Source organism: Pan paniscus, chromosome 20 (genome assembly GCF_029289425.2).
Source record: "Pan paniscus chromosome 20, NHGRI_mPanPan1-v2.0_pri, whole genome shotgun sequence".
In the NCBI taxonomy this organism is placed as follows: Eukaryota; Metazoa; Chordata; class Mammalia; order Primates; family Hominidae; genus Pan; species Pan paniscus.
The window spans coordinates 61,305,262-61,321,250 of record NC_073269.2 but is presented as its reverse complement, the minus strand read 5'-3'; the positions used below and the strand labels follow the sequence as shown (position 1 = coordinate 61,321,250).

The 15,989-nt window shown below is 54.1% G+C and overlaps 2 protein-coding genes and 1 long non-coding RNA gene across 7 annotated transcripts in view; 2 read left to right on the top strand and 1 right to left on the bottom strand.

Annotated features, from left to right (window-relative positions):
- Positions 1-3,656, top strand: part of PTPRH (protein tyrosine phosphatase receptor type H) — a 27,892-nt gene extending 24,236 nt beyond the window's left edge. Inside the window, exons 18-19 of one of the 2 annotated variants that reach the window (XM_034944345.3) lie at positions 2,736-2,871; positions 2,984-3,656. In XM_034944345.3, coding sequence (XP_034800236.3) covers positions 2,736-2,871; positions 2,984-3,133 — 286 coding nt within the window. In that variant the 3' untranslated portion in view covers positions 3,134-3,656. The remainder of the gene's footprint in view (positions 1-2,735; positions 2,872-2,983) is intronic. The other variant, XM_057300520.2, reaches the window with a different exon arrangement.
- Positions 3,595-15,989, bottom strand: LOC134729576 (uncharacterized). Its single transcript, XR_010110795.1, has 2 exons — positions 12,037-15,989; positions 3,595-7,790 (listed from the first exon to the last, which is right to left on the bottom strand). It is a non-coding gene; the product is annotated as an uncharacterized LOC134729576 (long non-coding RNA).
- On the top strand, positions 4,637-11,857 carry SYT5 (synaptotagmin 5). 4 transcript variants are annotated; one of them, XM_008959158.4, is made up of 9 exons: positions 4,637-4,775; positions 5,806-5,929; positions 6,506-6,678; positions 8,750-8,869; positions 8,998-9,165; positions 9,535-9,702; positions 9,877-9,991; positions 10,223-10,356; positions 11,268-11,857. In XM_008959158.4, the coding sequence occupies exons 2-9, from the start codon at positions 5,851-5,853 to the stop codon at positions 11,466-11,468; spliced, it is 1,158 nt and encodes a 385-aa protein (XP_008957406.1). In that variant the 5' UTR covers positions 4,637-4,775; positions 5,806-5,850; the 3' UTR covers positions 11,469-11,857. The 4 variants fall into 4 exon arrangements, with proteins under 4 accessions (XP_008957406.1, XP_003807163.1, XP_008957405.1 ...); XM_003807115.3 differs by having other exon boundaries at positions 9,874-9,991; XM_008959157.6 differs by lacking the exon at positions 4,637-4,775 and adding an exon at positions 4,801-4,928 and having other exon boundaries at positions 9,874-9,991.

The window sequence follows — 15,989 nt, the reverse complement described above, 5'->3', positions numbered from 1 at the left end:
GAGAAACACTGGAGACACTTCCCTGTGCTGGAGTGCAGGGCCTCCCCCCATCAACTGCTTCCCTGATATTTATTTATTTTATTTTATTTTATTTTATTTTATTTGAGATGGAGTCTCTCCCTGTCCCTCAGGCTGGAGTGCAATGGCGCAATCTCAGCTTACTGCAAACTCTGCCTCCCGGGTTCAAGCGATTCTCCTGTCTCAGCCTCCCGAGTAGCTGGGATTACAGACGCTCACCACCACACCCAGCTAATTTTTGTATTTTTAGTAGAGATGGGGTTTCACCATGTTGGCCAGGCTGGTCTCGAACTCCTGACCTCGTGATCCGTCTGCCTCTGCCTCCCAAAGTGCTGAGATGACAGGCGTGAGCCACTGCACCTGACCCTTTCCTGATATTTATGCTGAAGTCCCGTAGGTCAGATTCACCTAACGGTAACTATTAGGGAGATGAGGAAGAGTAACAGCCCCTGAGACTGGGGCTCTGGTTTCGGTCACAGTGAACATTTACACAGTCCTACTGCTCCTCATGGCAAAAGGGTGTCCTCCCCATTTTATTTTATTTTATTTTATTTATTTATTTGTTTGTTTATTTTGGAGGCAGAGTTTCGCTCTTGTTGCCCAGGCTGGAGTGCAGTGGCATGATCTCGGCTCACTGCAACCTCTGCCTCCTGGGTTCAAGCAATTCTCCTGCCTCAGCCTCCCGAGTAGCTGGGATTACAGGCATGTGCCACCACGCCCGGCTAATTTTGTATTTTTAGTAGACATGGAGTTTCACCATGTCGGCCAGGCTGGTCTCGAACTCCCAACGTCAGGTGATCCGACCACCTCGGCCTCCCAAAGTGCTGGGATTACAGGCGTGAGCCACCGCGCCCAGCAATGTCCTCCCCATTTTAGAGCTGGGTGGATGTCATCACATCATTGCATTCGTGTGCATATCCAGAAGCATATCTAGATCAGCCAAAGCAACAGAGACACTGAAGAGATTAGTAGCTTCCAGGTCCTGGAGGGTGACAGGCAATGGGGAGAGACGGCCTAATGGGCGTGGTGTCTGCTTTAGGGGTGATGAAAGTGTTTTGCAAGTAGATAGAGGTGGGGGCTGCACAGCGTTGTGAGTGTGACAAATTGCTCACGTTCAAATAGCTATTTTTTTGTGTGGAGACAGAGTCTCGCTGTGTCACCCAGGCTGGAGTGCAACGGTGCGATCTCTGCTCACTGCAACCTCCACCTCCCAGGTTCAAGCAATTCTCCTGCCTCAGCCTCTTGAGTAGCTGGGAATACAGGTGCCTGCCACCCCGCCTGGCTAATTTTGGTATTTTTAGTAGAGATGAGGTTTCTCCATGTTGGCCAGGCTGGTCTCCAATGCCTGACCTCCGGTGATCCGCCTGCTTCAGCCTCCCAAAGTGCTGGGATTACAGGCGTGAGCCACTGCACCCAGCTTAAAATAGCTAATTTATTTATTTATTTATTTTTTGGGGGGATGGAATCTTGCTCTGTCGCCCAGGCTGGGAGTGCAGTGATGTGATCTCGGCTCACTGCAATCTCTGCCTCCCGGGTTCAAGTGATTCCCTTGCCTCAGCCTCTCGAGTAGTTGGGACTACAGGCGCCCGCCACCACACCCGGGTAATTTTTTTTTTTTTTTGGTACTTTAGTAGAGACGGGGTTTCACCATATTGGCCAGGATGGTCTCAATCTCCTGACCTCGTGATCCACCCACCTCAGCCTCCCAAAGTGCTGGGATTATAGGCGTGAGCCACTGTGCCCAGCCTAAAATAGCTAAGTTTTTCACTGGGCACAGTAGCTCATGCCTGTAATCCCTGCACTTTGGGGGGCTGAGGTGGGAGGGTCACTTGAGTCCAGGAGTTTGAGACCAGCCTGGGCAACATGGCAAGATCCTGTCTCTATTAAAAAGTTAATAAGTTAGTCAGATGCAGTGGTGCATGCCTGTGATCCAAGCTACTCAGGAGGCTGAGACAGGAGGATCACTTGAGCCCAGGAGGTCAAGGGTGCAGTGAGCCGAGATCATGCCACTGCACTTCAGCCTGCGTGACAGAGAGAGACCCTGTCTCAAACAAAACAAAAGACTAATTTTTGTGTTTAAAGGAATTACTAAATGATTGGCTGTAGAGTTCCTCTTCCTGTATTTGAACCCCGGCTCTGCCACTTATTAGCTGAGTGGCCTGGGGAATGGGACTTCACCTCACTCAGCCTCCATTTCCCCATTTGTACAATGGATGTGCTAGTACATCCGACTTCTTAGGTTTGGGAGGAGTGAAGAAGGCCCATCAGGCACTTAGAACAGAGCCTAACAGATGGAAGGAACTCCAGGCATAGTTTTGTTGTTGTTGTTGTTGTCGTTGTTTTTGAGATGGGAGTTTTGCTCTTGTCGCCCAGGCTGGAGTGCAGTGGTGTGATCTTGGCTCACTGCAACCTCCACCTCCTGGGTTCAAGCGATTCTTCGCCTCAGCCTCCCAAGTAGCTGAGATTACAGGCATGTGCCACCACACCCGGCTAATTTTTGCATTTTTAGAAGAGACGGTTTCACCAGGTTGGCCAGGCTGGTCTGGAACTCCTGACCTTGGGTGATCCACCGGCCTCAGCCTCCCAAAGTGCTGGGATTACAGGTGTGAGCAGGCATAGTTATTGTCATCATTCAAACACAGATCCCTCCAATCAGCCATGACCCCGGAGCCTCACACTCCTGCCCCTTGGTCTGACCCTTCCCTTGTTCTGTCTAGTGCTGGCGTGGGCCGCACAGGAACCCTCATTGCCCTGGACGTCCTGCTCCGGCAGCTGCAGTCCGAGGGTCTCCTTGGGCCCTTCAGCTTTGTAAGGAAGATGAGAGAGAGTCGGCCGTTGATGGTGCAGACTGAGGTGAGGCAGCCCCTCAGCAACACAGGACGGGAGGCAGTGGGACGAGGGACCCTGGGGCTCCACGCAGCCCAGACTTGGGGGGACGCCTCTCACTCCCGTGCCTGCTTCCCAGGCTCAGTACGTATTCCTGCATCAGTGCATCCTGCGGTTCCTCCAACAGTCAGCCCAGGCCCCAGCCAAGAAGGAAGTCCCGTATGAGGATGTCGAAAACCTCATCTACGAGAACGTGGCCGCCATCCAGGCCCACAAGTTGGAGGTCTAAGTGACGAGGGGGCTGGGTCGGCAGCCCAGGCATCCTCAAGCTCTGGGCACCCACTTGAGCCCAGATTCCTGGAAGAGCAGAGGGCTGGGCTCCCAGACTCCTGGGTGCTGTGGGAGGAGGGGGCTGGGATCCCAAACTCTGGTTTCCCCAGGAGAGAGTGGTCTGGTGGGCTTCAGATGAGTCCTATGGGAGCTGGGGATCTGGATTCCTGGTTCCCTGAAGGAGGAGAGGGATGGTAGCTTGGGTTCCCTGGGTCTTTCCAGGATCCAGAAAGAAACAGGCTGGGGCCTGGATTCTGAGGCAGGAAGAAATTTGGGTCTGGAGTTCTGGCTACTTGAGGACCAAAGGCAGGAAGGATCCTGCCTTGATTTTACTTCAGAAACCAAATCAGTCTTCTATAATCTGGGGTCGGAGGGAGTCCCTGTGCCCAAGGTCTCTCTGCACCCCACCATCCACATGTATTTTTTCTTCTATCCCATAATTTATTAAATCACTGTTCTCCCCAGAGACAGTTGTCCCATGGATTTCTGGGTCTGGAAATAATATTGGATTGGGAGTAGGGATGGGTTCCTGGTATCTAGGGATCGAGGCGAATGTCCAGGAGGGGACTAGAGGGACCCACACATTTGCACATGAAAAAATGTAGGTTTGGGTGGTTGAGTCTCTCAGAGAAGGCAGTGTCCAGACGTCTGTGTCCAGGGTCTGGGCAGTATGGACAGGGCTCGCTGGAGCTAGGTGCTTGGAGACTTGCCTTCTGAGCTTTTCTTTTACTCTTCTTTGTTGTTGTTGTTGTTGTTTTGTTCTGTTTTTGTTTTTGTTTTTGAGACATGGTCTTGCTCTGTTGCCCAGACTGGAGTGCAGTGGCTCACTGCAGCCTTGACCTCCTGGGCCCAGGTGATCTTCCCACCTCAGCCTCTAGAGTAGCTGCGATCACAAGTGCGCACCATCACCCTGGCTCCTTTTTGTAGAGACGGGATTTTGCCATGTTGCCCAGGCTGGTCTCTAGCTCCTGGGCTCAAGCATCCCTCCTGCTTCGGCCTCCCAAAGTGCTGAGGTTACAGGTATGAGCCACCGCACTGGCCGCCTCCTGGGACTGGTGTTAGGGGAACTTAGAGGGCGATGTCTGGGGGCTGATAGCTGGGGACTTTGATGCTGAACCCTGCAGAGTCTGGGTCTCCAATGGGGGTCTGGGGTCTCCTAGGTCCTAGGACTGAGTATCCTGGCATGCCGTTCTTTGGGCTATACAGGGTGTGTGTCGTGTGTGTTGGGGCGGGAGGAGTGGAGTGGTCTGGACGGCCAACGACTGGACCAGAAGGCAGAAAATGCTAAAGCACCAGGATAAACATCTGTGGGCGTCATCGAGGTTCCCGGGTGGAGGCGGGAGGAGGGGCGGGGCAGGGCTTTCCGCCTACCCGAGACCAAATACGGGCACACACAATACACACCACACACGCGCGCACACGCACACGGGCACACACGCGCGCACGGGATCCTGCTCCGCTCCGCTCCGCGGCTCCCCCGCCCCGCAGAGCTCCGCGATCAGCACCCGGGACAGCGCCACCGCCCACGTGCAGGGGGCGGGGTCCGGGCGGGGCTGGCGCCTCGGCGTCTCCCGGGAGTGTCCCGTCCAGCCGCCGAGCAGGTAGGAGCTGCTGGGACCCCCGCCCTCAGCCCATCCGCATCCGCATCCCTAGAGGAAAGGGGTGTGGGAGTGGGGGCTGGGGCACTGGGGAGACAACCAGAGGGAGGGCAGCAGCCTGAAGCGGAGAGACAGGGATCTGGGGACGCGAGACAGGTATGGAGAAGACAAAGAGCCAAGGGCGGGGAGTGAGGCGCAGGCGGAGGGGAGAGGGAGAGACCCTGGAGACAGAGGCCAGGCGATAGGGAAGAGAGACAGGCGGGTTGGGGAGGCAGACACAGGGAAGACGCCTATGTGGGGTCAAGAGACAGCGTGGAGACCGAGGCGGTCACGAGAGCAGCACGGATGCGTGGAGAGACCAACAGGCCAAGAAGGATGAGGGGGCTCAGCACAGGCACCGGGCAGCCCCCGACCCGCCCTCCAGCAAAACTGGGGAGAGGGAAGAGGGAACGTGCGTCTCAGCTCCCAGGACCAGGTGCGGAGGGAGCAGTCGGCTGTGAGCGCTCGGACCACAGGCTGCCCCCTCCCCACCTCGCGGGACCTCAGGATCCCAGTCGGGCTATTGGGGGGTTCCCAGGCACCGGTGGGCCCCGGAGCGAGCCTGCCCCGCCGGGACTCCGCGTCTGTGCGTCAGCCCCGCCCGTTGTCCTGGCAACAACCCGTTGCCCGGGCAACCAGCTTTGCTCTCACCCCGCTTGAGAGGAGCCCGGCTGTTGCTCTGGGCAACGCGGTCTGCTGGTTCCCACGCCTGCCTTCGCTCGCTTCCGGTTCAGACCCTGCGGAGGGGCGAGGACGAGGCAGAAGTCAGCGGGATGCCTGTGGGGCCGTGGAGGAAGAGGGTATCCCTTTGGGATGGAACTAGGTCCTGGACACCCCCTCTCAAGTGCGGGGAGGCTGATACTACAACTCCCAGCATGACTCGCGGTGGCTCTCTGGTTTCTACGCGGCTGTTCGCGCAAGGGCCTCATGGGAGTTGGAGTTCTTTGTTGTGCATGGGGCTCAAAGGACGTCTGGGGTGGGAATGGGGGACTAGGGTGCTTGAGTGTCTCTGCAGAAAAGACTCTAGGACCCCGCCACCATGTTCCCGGAGCCCCCAACCCCGGGGCCTCCATCGCCCGACACGCCTCCCGACTCCAGTCGCATCAGCCACGGCCCAGGTGAGCAAGACCCGGGGGTGGGGGGCCGAGCAGAGAGAAAGCCCGGCCAGGATTCCGAGGGGCGGGATTCGGACGGGTGTACTCGGGCAGGCGGGCTGGAAAATCCGGCTGGGATCCCGGGTCGTCATCCTGGACTGGAATGCGAACGAAATGGGGTAAAAGGAAGGAACAGATTTGCAAAAAAAAAAAAATCGAAACCGGATCAAGGGGTGTTGCATGGAATGGGATCTTAGAATTGGAAGGTCCACCTAGCTCTTCTTTTACAGATAAGGAAACAGGCCCGATGAGGAGCAGGGCTTCTTGTAAAAGCATCAGGAGTTGAGCAGAAATGGGGGTCGGGGTCGGGTAAGGAAAGGCAGAACTAACAAGCAAGCAAATCCAGATGGTGTCAGCCTGGGTTGGGGCATCGAATCTCTCTAGAGGCCACATTAGGTGGAAGAAAAACACAGGAAGAAATGCAATGAAAATGGCTGGAGGGAAAAGGAGGCCAGCATTCCAGCTTCCACGTGTAATCAGGACTGAATCAGCCTGCGTGCTGCCCAGGCCTCAATGTGTGTTGTCTCCACCCCTCTGCAGTGCCCCCCTGGGCCCTGGCCACCATCGTGCTGGTCTCAGGCCTCCTCATCTTCAGCTGCTGTTTCTGTCTCTACCGGAAGAGCTGTCGGAGGCGGACAGGCAAGAAGAGCCAGGCCCAAGCCCAGGTCCACCTTCAGGAAGTGAAGGGGCTGGGCCAGAGTTACATAGACAAGGTGTGGCCCAGCCCAGCCCCTCCACCTGGCCCCTTCTCGCACCCTGCTCCTCTCAATGGCCCAGCTGGTCCCAGTCCCTGCTCCCTTCCGTCCTATAGGAACCCACCTTACTGGCTCATCCTCCCTGTGTGTCTAGCCCTCAACTGGACTCTGGGGACCCGGAGATGGAACAGAAGTAGTTGCTATTCCCAAGAACTTCCCAGTCTGGTGGGAGAGTCAGGCACTGACACAGACACTCACCACACAGGGTAATATGTGCCATACTACAGGGTCTCATAGGAGCACAGAAAAGGCATCCCACTGTATAGAAACCTACAGAAACATATAAATATTTGGCTCTGGGCCGGGTGCGGTGGCTCACGCCTGTAATCCTAGCACTTGGGAGGCTGAGGTGGACAGATTGCCTGAGGTCATGAATTCAAGACTAGCCTGGGCAACATGATGAAACCCTGTCTCTACTAAAAATACAAAAGCCAGCCATGGTGGCGTGGTATAATCCCAGCTACTCGAGAGGCTGAGGCACTGAAACCGGGAGGTGGAGGCTGCAGTGAGCTGTGATCGTGCCACTGCACTCCAGCCTGGGTGACAGAGCGAGACTCTGTCTCCAATAAATAGATAAATAAATAAATGGCTCTGAAAGCTGAAAACCAGCTTTGTGCCAGAATACTTTAAAATATGCTGATTTTTTTCAGAAAATGGGACATATTTACAGTAAGAAAAAGTTTAAAACAGAGGGTCAGACAGAGGAGGCTTCGTGGTGGAGGTGACTTCTGCACTGAGACCTGAGGGACAGAGTTAACTGAGACCAGAGAGAAGGACATTCTAGTCCAAGTTGGAGCATGTGTTGAGGCCCCATATCCAGATTCAGGCCCCATATCCAGATTCTGAGGCTTATTTGGGGAACAAAGAGTGATTTCTCACAATAGCTGCACTCTGGAGTGAAGTGTCTGGAGAACTCAGCAGTATCCATGTCATGAAGCTGATGAAAGCTACAAATATGTTTTGAGCATGAGAGGGACAGGGTCAGATGGTGTCAGGATGACTCCTCTGGAACCCTGTGTAGGACAGATATGCAGCGAGGAATCCAGGGACGAGGCCAGTGCAGCAGCAGCCTGGAGAGGATAAAAGACATTTGCATTGGATGAGGCCGTTGGAATGGAAAGTGGTCACTGCAGGGTCTGAAAATTAAGTCTCTCAGTGCAGAGTGCAGTGGTTGCCTGGGAGCCAGACAGCCCTAGGTTTCCAACCAAGAAGGACCATTTCCTGGTTGTGTGACCTTGGAGAATTCACTGTCCCTCTCTGAGCTTCAAGTCTGTGGTCACTAACTTGGTATTTCCCCTCCTTCCTTCTCAATAAGGAGCTGTTCAATTAGCATCCGTAAAGGATGCTATTTAGGGTCCTGGTGTCCAGCCCCATCCCTGTCCCTTAAACCAGTGATGTTCAAAGACCGTCTGCAGCAGAATCACACTGGGTACTTGTTGAAATGCAAATTCTGGCGCTAGCACCTGACCTATCAAGTCAGACTCCCTGAAGAGGTGACCTCAGACATTTTGCCACAGGATTCAGGGGAATTCAGGTTCACATTGAATTTTAAGAATTGCTGGCCTAGGTTAAGGAGACACCTTCTGCTTTTTCATTCAACTTTAGAATGGCAAGTACACAGTAAATATGCCATTTCTCCTCCATGTTTTGCTGTGCTAAGATCACAAGTAAACATGGCAGTTTGGACTAGCACCCCAGTACATCCATTAGCATGTGAAATAAAACCTGCATTATTCCTGTGGGCAATGGGACACTATCAGCACTTGTTTTAATCTAAGCATGACAAGCACATGTCTAGTCCCTGCCCATAGCAGACACCACTAATCAAACCTTCACAAACATACTGCATCTGTGTTACCACGTCTATTTCCTGCCTGTGGCAGACAGCACTAGTCAAATACTGAATCTGCTTAGCCTGTGAGAGCTCAGGTATAGCCCGAGGGACCTGTGAGCCTCCCTTGGCTTCTGAGCCTGATGGATACTGCTATCAGGGGAAGACTTCACCCACCCTTACCCCTGGCTCCCTAAGGTGCAGCCAGAAGTAGAGGAGCTGGAGCCAGCACCATCCGGGCCAGGGCAGCAGGTGGCAGACAAGCATGAGCTAGGACGACTGCAGTACTCCCTGGATTATGACTTCCAGAGTGGCCAGGTGGGTGTGGAGGAAGGGGATGCTTTGGAGGGAGGATCCCGGGGGTTCCAACCCCTTCTGAAAGGAGCCATGGAAGGGAGGCTAAGACTAGTGTTCCCCACCTCCCCCACTGTGCCTGGGCCCTGCAGCTGCTGGTGGGCATTCTGCAAGCAATGGGATTGGCAGCCTTGGATCTTGGTGGCTCCTCGGACCCCTATGTGCGGGTCTACCTGCTGCCGGACAAACGGAGGCGGTACGAGACCAAGGTGCATCGGCAGACGCTGAACCCTCACTTTGGGGAGACCTTCGCCTTCAAGGTGAGCTCCTGCCTTCAGGCCCCGTGTTCCATAGCCTGTGCCCAGTCCCTGGAACACTAGGGACCGACCCCTTCCGCTTTTCCTGGAGGCGGCCACAGCTCAGGTGGCAGCTACCAGCTCTGGGGCTATTCCACTGGACCCTGGGCACTACTGACTCCTGGGCTGTAGCCTGGTCCTTGGGCGGTACGATTTGGGTTCCACTGACCCGTGATTTTTTTCCGCATGGATCCCTGGACTTTCCCATTTGAGTTCCCCCAACTGTTCGCTTCGACCCTCGCTGCCTCACTCCACGCCTTCCTTCTGGTTGTGCTGTGCCTCACCCTATCTCTGACTTCCTGCTCTCTACTGCGGATTCTCTGTGCACTCCAGGTACCCTACGTGGAGCTGGGGGGCAGGGTGCTGGTCATGGCGGTGTACGACTTCGACCGCTTCTCTCGCAATGACGCCATCGGGGAGGTGCGGGTCCCTATGAGCTCCGTGGACCTGGGGCGGCCAGTGCAGGCCTGGCGGGAGCTGCAGGCGGCTCCGCGGGAGGAGGTGAGCATGCGCGGTCGCGCCCCGAGCCACGCCCCCAGGCCCAGCCCCGCCCACAACATCCTGAGCCAATCAAATCATAGGCTTTCCAGACCCTCAGGGCGGCGTGGATTGTACCCCTGAGGGGGCATGGATTGGAGCCGGGGCTCTGGTGATGGGCCTCTCTCCTTTCAGCAGGAGAAGCTTGGGGACATCTGCTTCTCCCTCCGCTATGTCCCCACGGCCGGGAAGCTCACCGTCATCGTCCTGGAGGCTAAAAACCTGAAGAAGATGGACGTAGGAGGACTGTCAGGTGTGTGGGAAGCAAGGGAATGGGGTGTGTGGGGATGGCGTGGGGTGGGTTCTCGTTCTGACAGTTTCTGAGCCTCGAGGGTTTCTTCGGGGACAGGGAGGCCCAGGCTGCCATGGAAGGCATGGATTTTGGCATAGAGCTAAGGAGACCCGAAGGGTGTAGGCAGTGTTTCTATGTTGGTCCAAGAACTCAGCAGTGGGGAGCTATAAGACTCCTCCTTCCTCTCCCCAGATCCATACGTCAAGGTCCACCTGCTGCAGGGCGGCAAAAAGGTGCGGAAGAAGAAAACCACCATCAAGAAGAACACTCTGAACCCCTATTACAACGAAGCTTTCAGCTTCGAGGTGCCCTGTGACCAAGTCCAGGTGAGCTCAAACCTGCCCTTCTCCAAGAGCCCAGACCTTTAGGAATCGCCATTGCTAGGCGGAGGGAGACTTTTTAGCATCTCCCTAGAAACCAGGTGAGGGGGTCTGAGGTTATGCTCTCAGTCTATTTCCTCCTATGAGGACCAGGAAGCCTCTTCCACTCCAGGAAGAGACTCCTTAAAATTGGGTGTGGGTATCCTATCTGCTCTAAGCGGGACCGGGATGCTCCACCCCTAAGCGGAACCAGATTCCCCACCCTAAGCAGGACCAGGATGCCCCGCCCCCAAGCAGGACCAGGATAGTCTGCCCCTAAGCAGGACCAGGATGACCCACCCCCAAGCGGGACCAGACTGCCCTGCCCCCAAGCAGGACCAGGATGCCCCGCCCTCAAGCGGGACCAGGATGCCCCACCCCTAAACGGGACCAGGATGCCCCGCCCCCAAGCAGGACCAGGATGCCCCACCCCTAAACGGGACCAGGATGCCCCGCCCCCCACGTGGCACCAGGATGCCCCACCCTCCTCAGGAACATGGTTCTAAGAAAAAGAGACCTCCCCTCACTTCTTTAGGGACGGCGCCTACCCTAGCCCGGCCCCTGTTAAAGTTCTGCAGCTTTGCGGCTCTTAGGAGGCTGCTGCCCCAGGAGGCGCCGAACACACCCGCTCCGCAACCGAGTCCTGAGGGTTCATTTCCTTAGAAACCTGGCTGCGCAGGAAGAAAGGCGCCAGAGCCTCCTCCTCACCGCAGGCTCCGTCCCTCTCGTCTCCCACCCACTCCCCCGTCCCGAGCTCCGGGGCCCCGAGCCCTCGGGTGGCAGCGAGAGGTACCCTCAGCCGTGAAAACGGACACCGCCCCTTCCGGGGCCTCCTCCCCTCACGCTCCTCTCTCCTCTTCCTCCCGCGCCCACCCCAGAAGGTGCAGGTGGAGCTGACCGTGCTGGACTACGACAAGCTGGGCAAGAACGAGGCCATCGGGAGGGTGGCCGTGGGGGCGGCCGCCGGCGGGGCTGGCCTGCGGCACTGGGCGGACATGCTGGCCAACCCACGGCGGCCCATTGCCCAGTGGCACTCGCTGCGGCCCCCGGACCGAGTGAGGCTGCTGCCTGCGCCCTGACTCCCACCCCAAGCCCCCGGCCAAGCCTGGACTCTAGCCCCTGACCCCAGACTCCCGAGACCGGCCGAAGCCAAGCCAGCCCCACCCTTAAGCTTCCTCTGACCGTTACCCTCCCCCCACCTTCCACCCCAACCATCTGAACCATTCCTGTCTTCTCACCCCCAACGATGCCAATCACGACAACTTTCCAGCACACTCCCCCGACCCCCGCAGCCACACCCAGATGCCCCAGGGACCCCTGGGAAGGGAAGGCAGCCTGGTTTCTCCTGCCCCCGGGTCCTGCCCCCTGCTTTGACAATCAGCCATCCTCGTCTGCTCTCCTCTCTCTTCCAACACAGCCCATCCCTGCACTGCTCCTGGGGCCAAATAAATATTCAGCAGCTCCGGTGGCCTGGGCCCATGCTCCTTGATGGGGGTGGGCAAGGGCTGGGGCCCAAGAGGAAACCTCGTTTCCAGGAATGGGCGCGCGCAGGGCGGTGTGAGTGCTGTTCGTCCTGAAAGCCTCTGAGAGAGACTGGCCTGACCCCATGGACTCCCTCACACTCTCACCCGTTCATTCCTCACTCACCACTCTGAGCCTGGGTTTCCTCCTCTGGAGAATGTTGGGATAATAATAATTCCTGCCACACGTTGGCTGTGAGGAGTCCGCGAGAATTCCCTTGCTTGTCCATGAATTTATCCACTCGCTTGCTCACCCATGACTCACATCGATTTTCATACCCATTTCTGCATCCCTCCCTCCCTCTCTTTTTTTCTTCCTTCCATTCCATATTCCCTGAGGTCTTCTGTTGAGTGCTGGGGCCCCAGAATATCCAAACACAGACCTGACCCCCCAAGCGACTTACTGCCATCAAAACAAAGGAGAGGCACGGAGCCAGGGAATACAATCTCCAGAGCCTGCGAGAGAGGTTGGAGTTCAGCAAGGAAAGCCAATGATTTCAACTTCACCTCTTTCTTTTTTCTTTTCTTTTTTCCTTTTTGTTTTATTTCTCTCTTTCCTTTTCTTTCTTTTTCTCTCTTTTTTTTTTTTGTTTGTTTTTGTTTTTGTTTTTTTGAGATGGAGTCTCACTTTGTCGCCCAGGCTGGAGTGCAGTGGCACGATTTCGGCTCACTGCAAGTTCCTCCTCCCGGATTCACGCCATTCTCCTGCCTCAGCCTCCCGAGCAGCTGGGACTACAGGCGCCCGCCACCACGCCCGGCTAATTTTTTTGTATTTTTAGTGGAGACGGCATTTCACCGTGTTAGCCAGGATGATCTCGATCTCCTGACCTCGTGATACGCCCGCCTCGGCCTCCCAATGTGCTAGGATTACAGGCGTAAACCACCACGCCCAGCCCTTCTTCTTTTCTTTTCTATTTCTTTTCTTTTCTTCTTCTTTTTTTTTAATTTTGAGACGGAGTTTCGCTGTTGTTGCCCAGAATGGAGTGCAATGGTGCAATCTCGGCTCACCGCAACCCCTGCCTCCTGGGTTCAAGCGATTCTTCTGCCTCAGCCTCTTCTTTCTTCTTTTTTTGACAGGGTTTCTCTGTGTACCCTGGCTGGAGTGCGGTGGGGCAATCATAGCTCACTGCAGCCTCAACCTCCTGGGCTCAAGGGATCCTCCTGCCTCAGACTCCTGAGTAGCTGGGACCACAGGCACATGCAACCATGCCTAGCTAATTTTTTCTTTTCTTTTCTTTTCTTTTTTAGAGATGGGGTCTTGCTATGTTGCACAGGCTGGTTTCAAACTCCTGCGATCCTCCTGTGTGAGTAGCTGGGACTGTAGACATGAGCCGCCGCATCTGACCTCATTGTTCTTTCAACGAATGCTGCCTCCTACTCTGTTTCTAGCAAAGATGATAGTTCCATTGGCTTCTACCTTATCTCATCCCATACAGAATTTTGGGTGGTGAACAAAGACCTATAAGATTTGGCCAGAGAACTCTCTGAGCAGCAGATTAAGTGGAGAATGAGGCAAAAATTACCCCCACGTACCAAAAAAGGAGGCAGCAAACAAACTTGCTCCTAAGCTTCCTGGTAGCCAATCGGGAAAGTGAAAATAGAACAGCTACACAGATTATAATATCCATGAGATTTTTAATTTTTCTCCAAAGGAATTCAGTAACTTTTCATGTGTGTGAGTGTGTGTGTGTGTGTGTGTGTGTGTGTGGCTGTAGAGCATGTCTTTATGAAGACAGCCCTTTATGTTACTACTATTACTGCCAATAATAATCCTCACAGCAAACTCGTGAAATAAACATGATCATTATTCCCAGTTGACAAATGAGTCCAAACTGTGCTTTAGAAAATTTGGGGCTGGGCGTGGTGGCTCACGCCTGTAATCCCAGCACTTTGGGAGGCTGAGGTGGGCGGATCACCTATGGTCAGGAATTCAAGACCAGCCGGGCCAACATGCTGAAACCCTGTCTCTACTAAAAATACAAAAATTAGCTGGGTGTCGTGGCAAGCACCTGTAATCCCAGCTACTAGGGAGGCTGAGGCAGGAGACTCGCTTGAACCCAGGAGGTGGAGGTTGCAGTGAGTCGAGATCGCGCCATTGCACTCCAGCCTGGACAACAAGAGCAAAACTCCATCTAAAAAAAAAAAAAAGAGAGAGAGAGAGAGAGAATTCCTGTGAAATGCTCAGAATCACACAGACAGAGAGCCTGTCTCTAAATCCTGGGATTGATTTAGATGGTGGCAATGGGGTCCTTGGGTCTCTGTCTCAACAAGAAAGCAGAGCGATAGAAGAATAAAACCATTACAAATGGCAGTCCACACTGGGACCAAAACGTAAAAAGGCTGACATAACTTAGGGAGGGTGGTCAGGGGCAGCCTTGCTGAGGAGGTGCGGTCTGGGCCGTGACTTGAATGACAAGAAGGAACGAAGCTTGCGAAGGTTAGGGAGAACAACAGTGGAATATTATTTGGTCATAAAAACAGAAGAAAGCATTGATTCATGCTTCAGCATAGATGAGTCCTGAAAATATTATGCCAAGTGAAGGAAGCCGGACACAGAAGGCTGCATAGTGCAGTATTCCATCCAAAAGAAATCTCCTGCACTGACAAATACATAGAGACAGAAAGTAGATTCGTGGTTGCCAGGGACAGAGGAGAGAGAAATGGGGAGATAAATGGGGTACGGGTTTTCTTTTGGAGTGATGAGAAAGTTCTGGAATTAGACAGTGGTGATGGTTGCACAGCATTGTGAGTGTACTAAATGTCATTCCCAATCAACTTAATAGTGTGTGTGTTTTACACCAATTTAAAAAGAAAACAAGGCCAAGCACGATGGCTCGTGCCTTAATCCCAGCACATTGGGAGGCCAAGGCAGGAGGATTGCTTGAGCCCAGGAGTTCCAGACCAGCCTGGGCAACATAATGAGACCCTGTCTCTACAAAAAATAGAAAAAAATTAGCTGGACATGATGATGCATATCTGTAGACCCTGCTACCTGGGAGGCTGAGGTGGGAGGATTGCTTGAGCCTGAGATTTAGAGGCTGCTGTGAGTTGTGATTATGCCACTGTATTCCAGCCTGCTCCACAGAAGGAGATCTTGTCAAAAAAAAAAAAAAAAAAGAAAGAAAAAAGAAAAGAAAAAGAAAAAGAAAGAAAAAACGGAAAAGAAAAATAAAAGGAAAGAAAAGAAAAACAGGCTAGTCATAGTGGCTCAGGCCTGTAATCCTAGCACTTTGGGAGGCAGGAGGATCACTTGGGGCCCAGGGTTAGAGACCAGCCTGGATAACCTCTCTATTTTTAAAATTTGTAAAGTTAGCTAGGTATGCTGGCACGTGGCTATAGTTCTAGCTACTTGGGAAGCAGAGGTGGGAGGATCGATTGAGCCCAGGAGTTTCAGGCTGGAGTACTCCAGCCTAGGCAACAGAGCAAGTCCCTGTCTTAAATAAATAAATAAATAAATAAATACAGCCGGGCACGGTGGCTCACGCCTGTAATCTCAGAATTTTGGGAGGCCAAGGCAGGCGGATCACTTGAGGTCGGGAGTTTGAGACCAGCCTGACCAACACGGAGAAACCCTGTCTCTACTAAAAATACAAAATTAGCCAGGCGTGATGGCACATGCCTGTAGTCCCAGCTACTCGGGAGGCTGAGGCAGGAAAATTGCTAGAACCCGGGAGGCGGAGGTTGGAGTGAGCCAAGATCGTGCCACTGCACTCCAGCCTGGGCGACAGAGCAAGACTCCGTCTCTAAAAAAATAAATAAATAAATAAATAAATAAATAAATAAAATGAAATAAAATCGCCGGCCTCGGTGGTTCACACCTGTAATCCCAACACTTTGAGAGACCAAGGCGGGCAGATCACCTGAGGTCGTGACTTGGAGACCAGCCTGACCAACACGGAGAAACCCCATCTCTACAAAAAATACAAAATTAGCCGGGCGTCCTGGCGCATGCCTGTAATCCCAGCTACTCGGGAGGCTGAGGCAGAAGAATGGCTTGAACCCGGGAGGCGGAGGTTGCAGTGAGCCGAGATCGCGCCATTGCACTCCAGCCTGGGCAACAAGAGTGAAACTCCCTCTTCT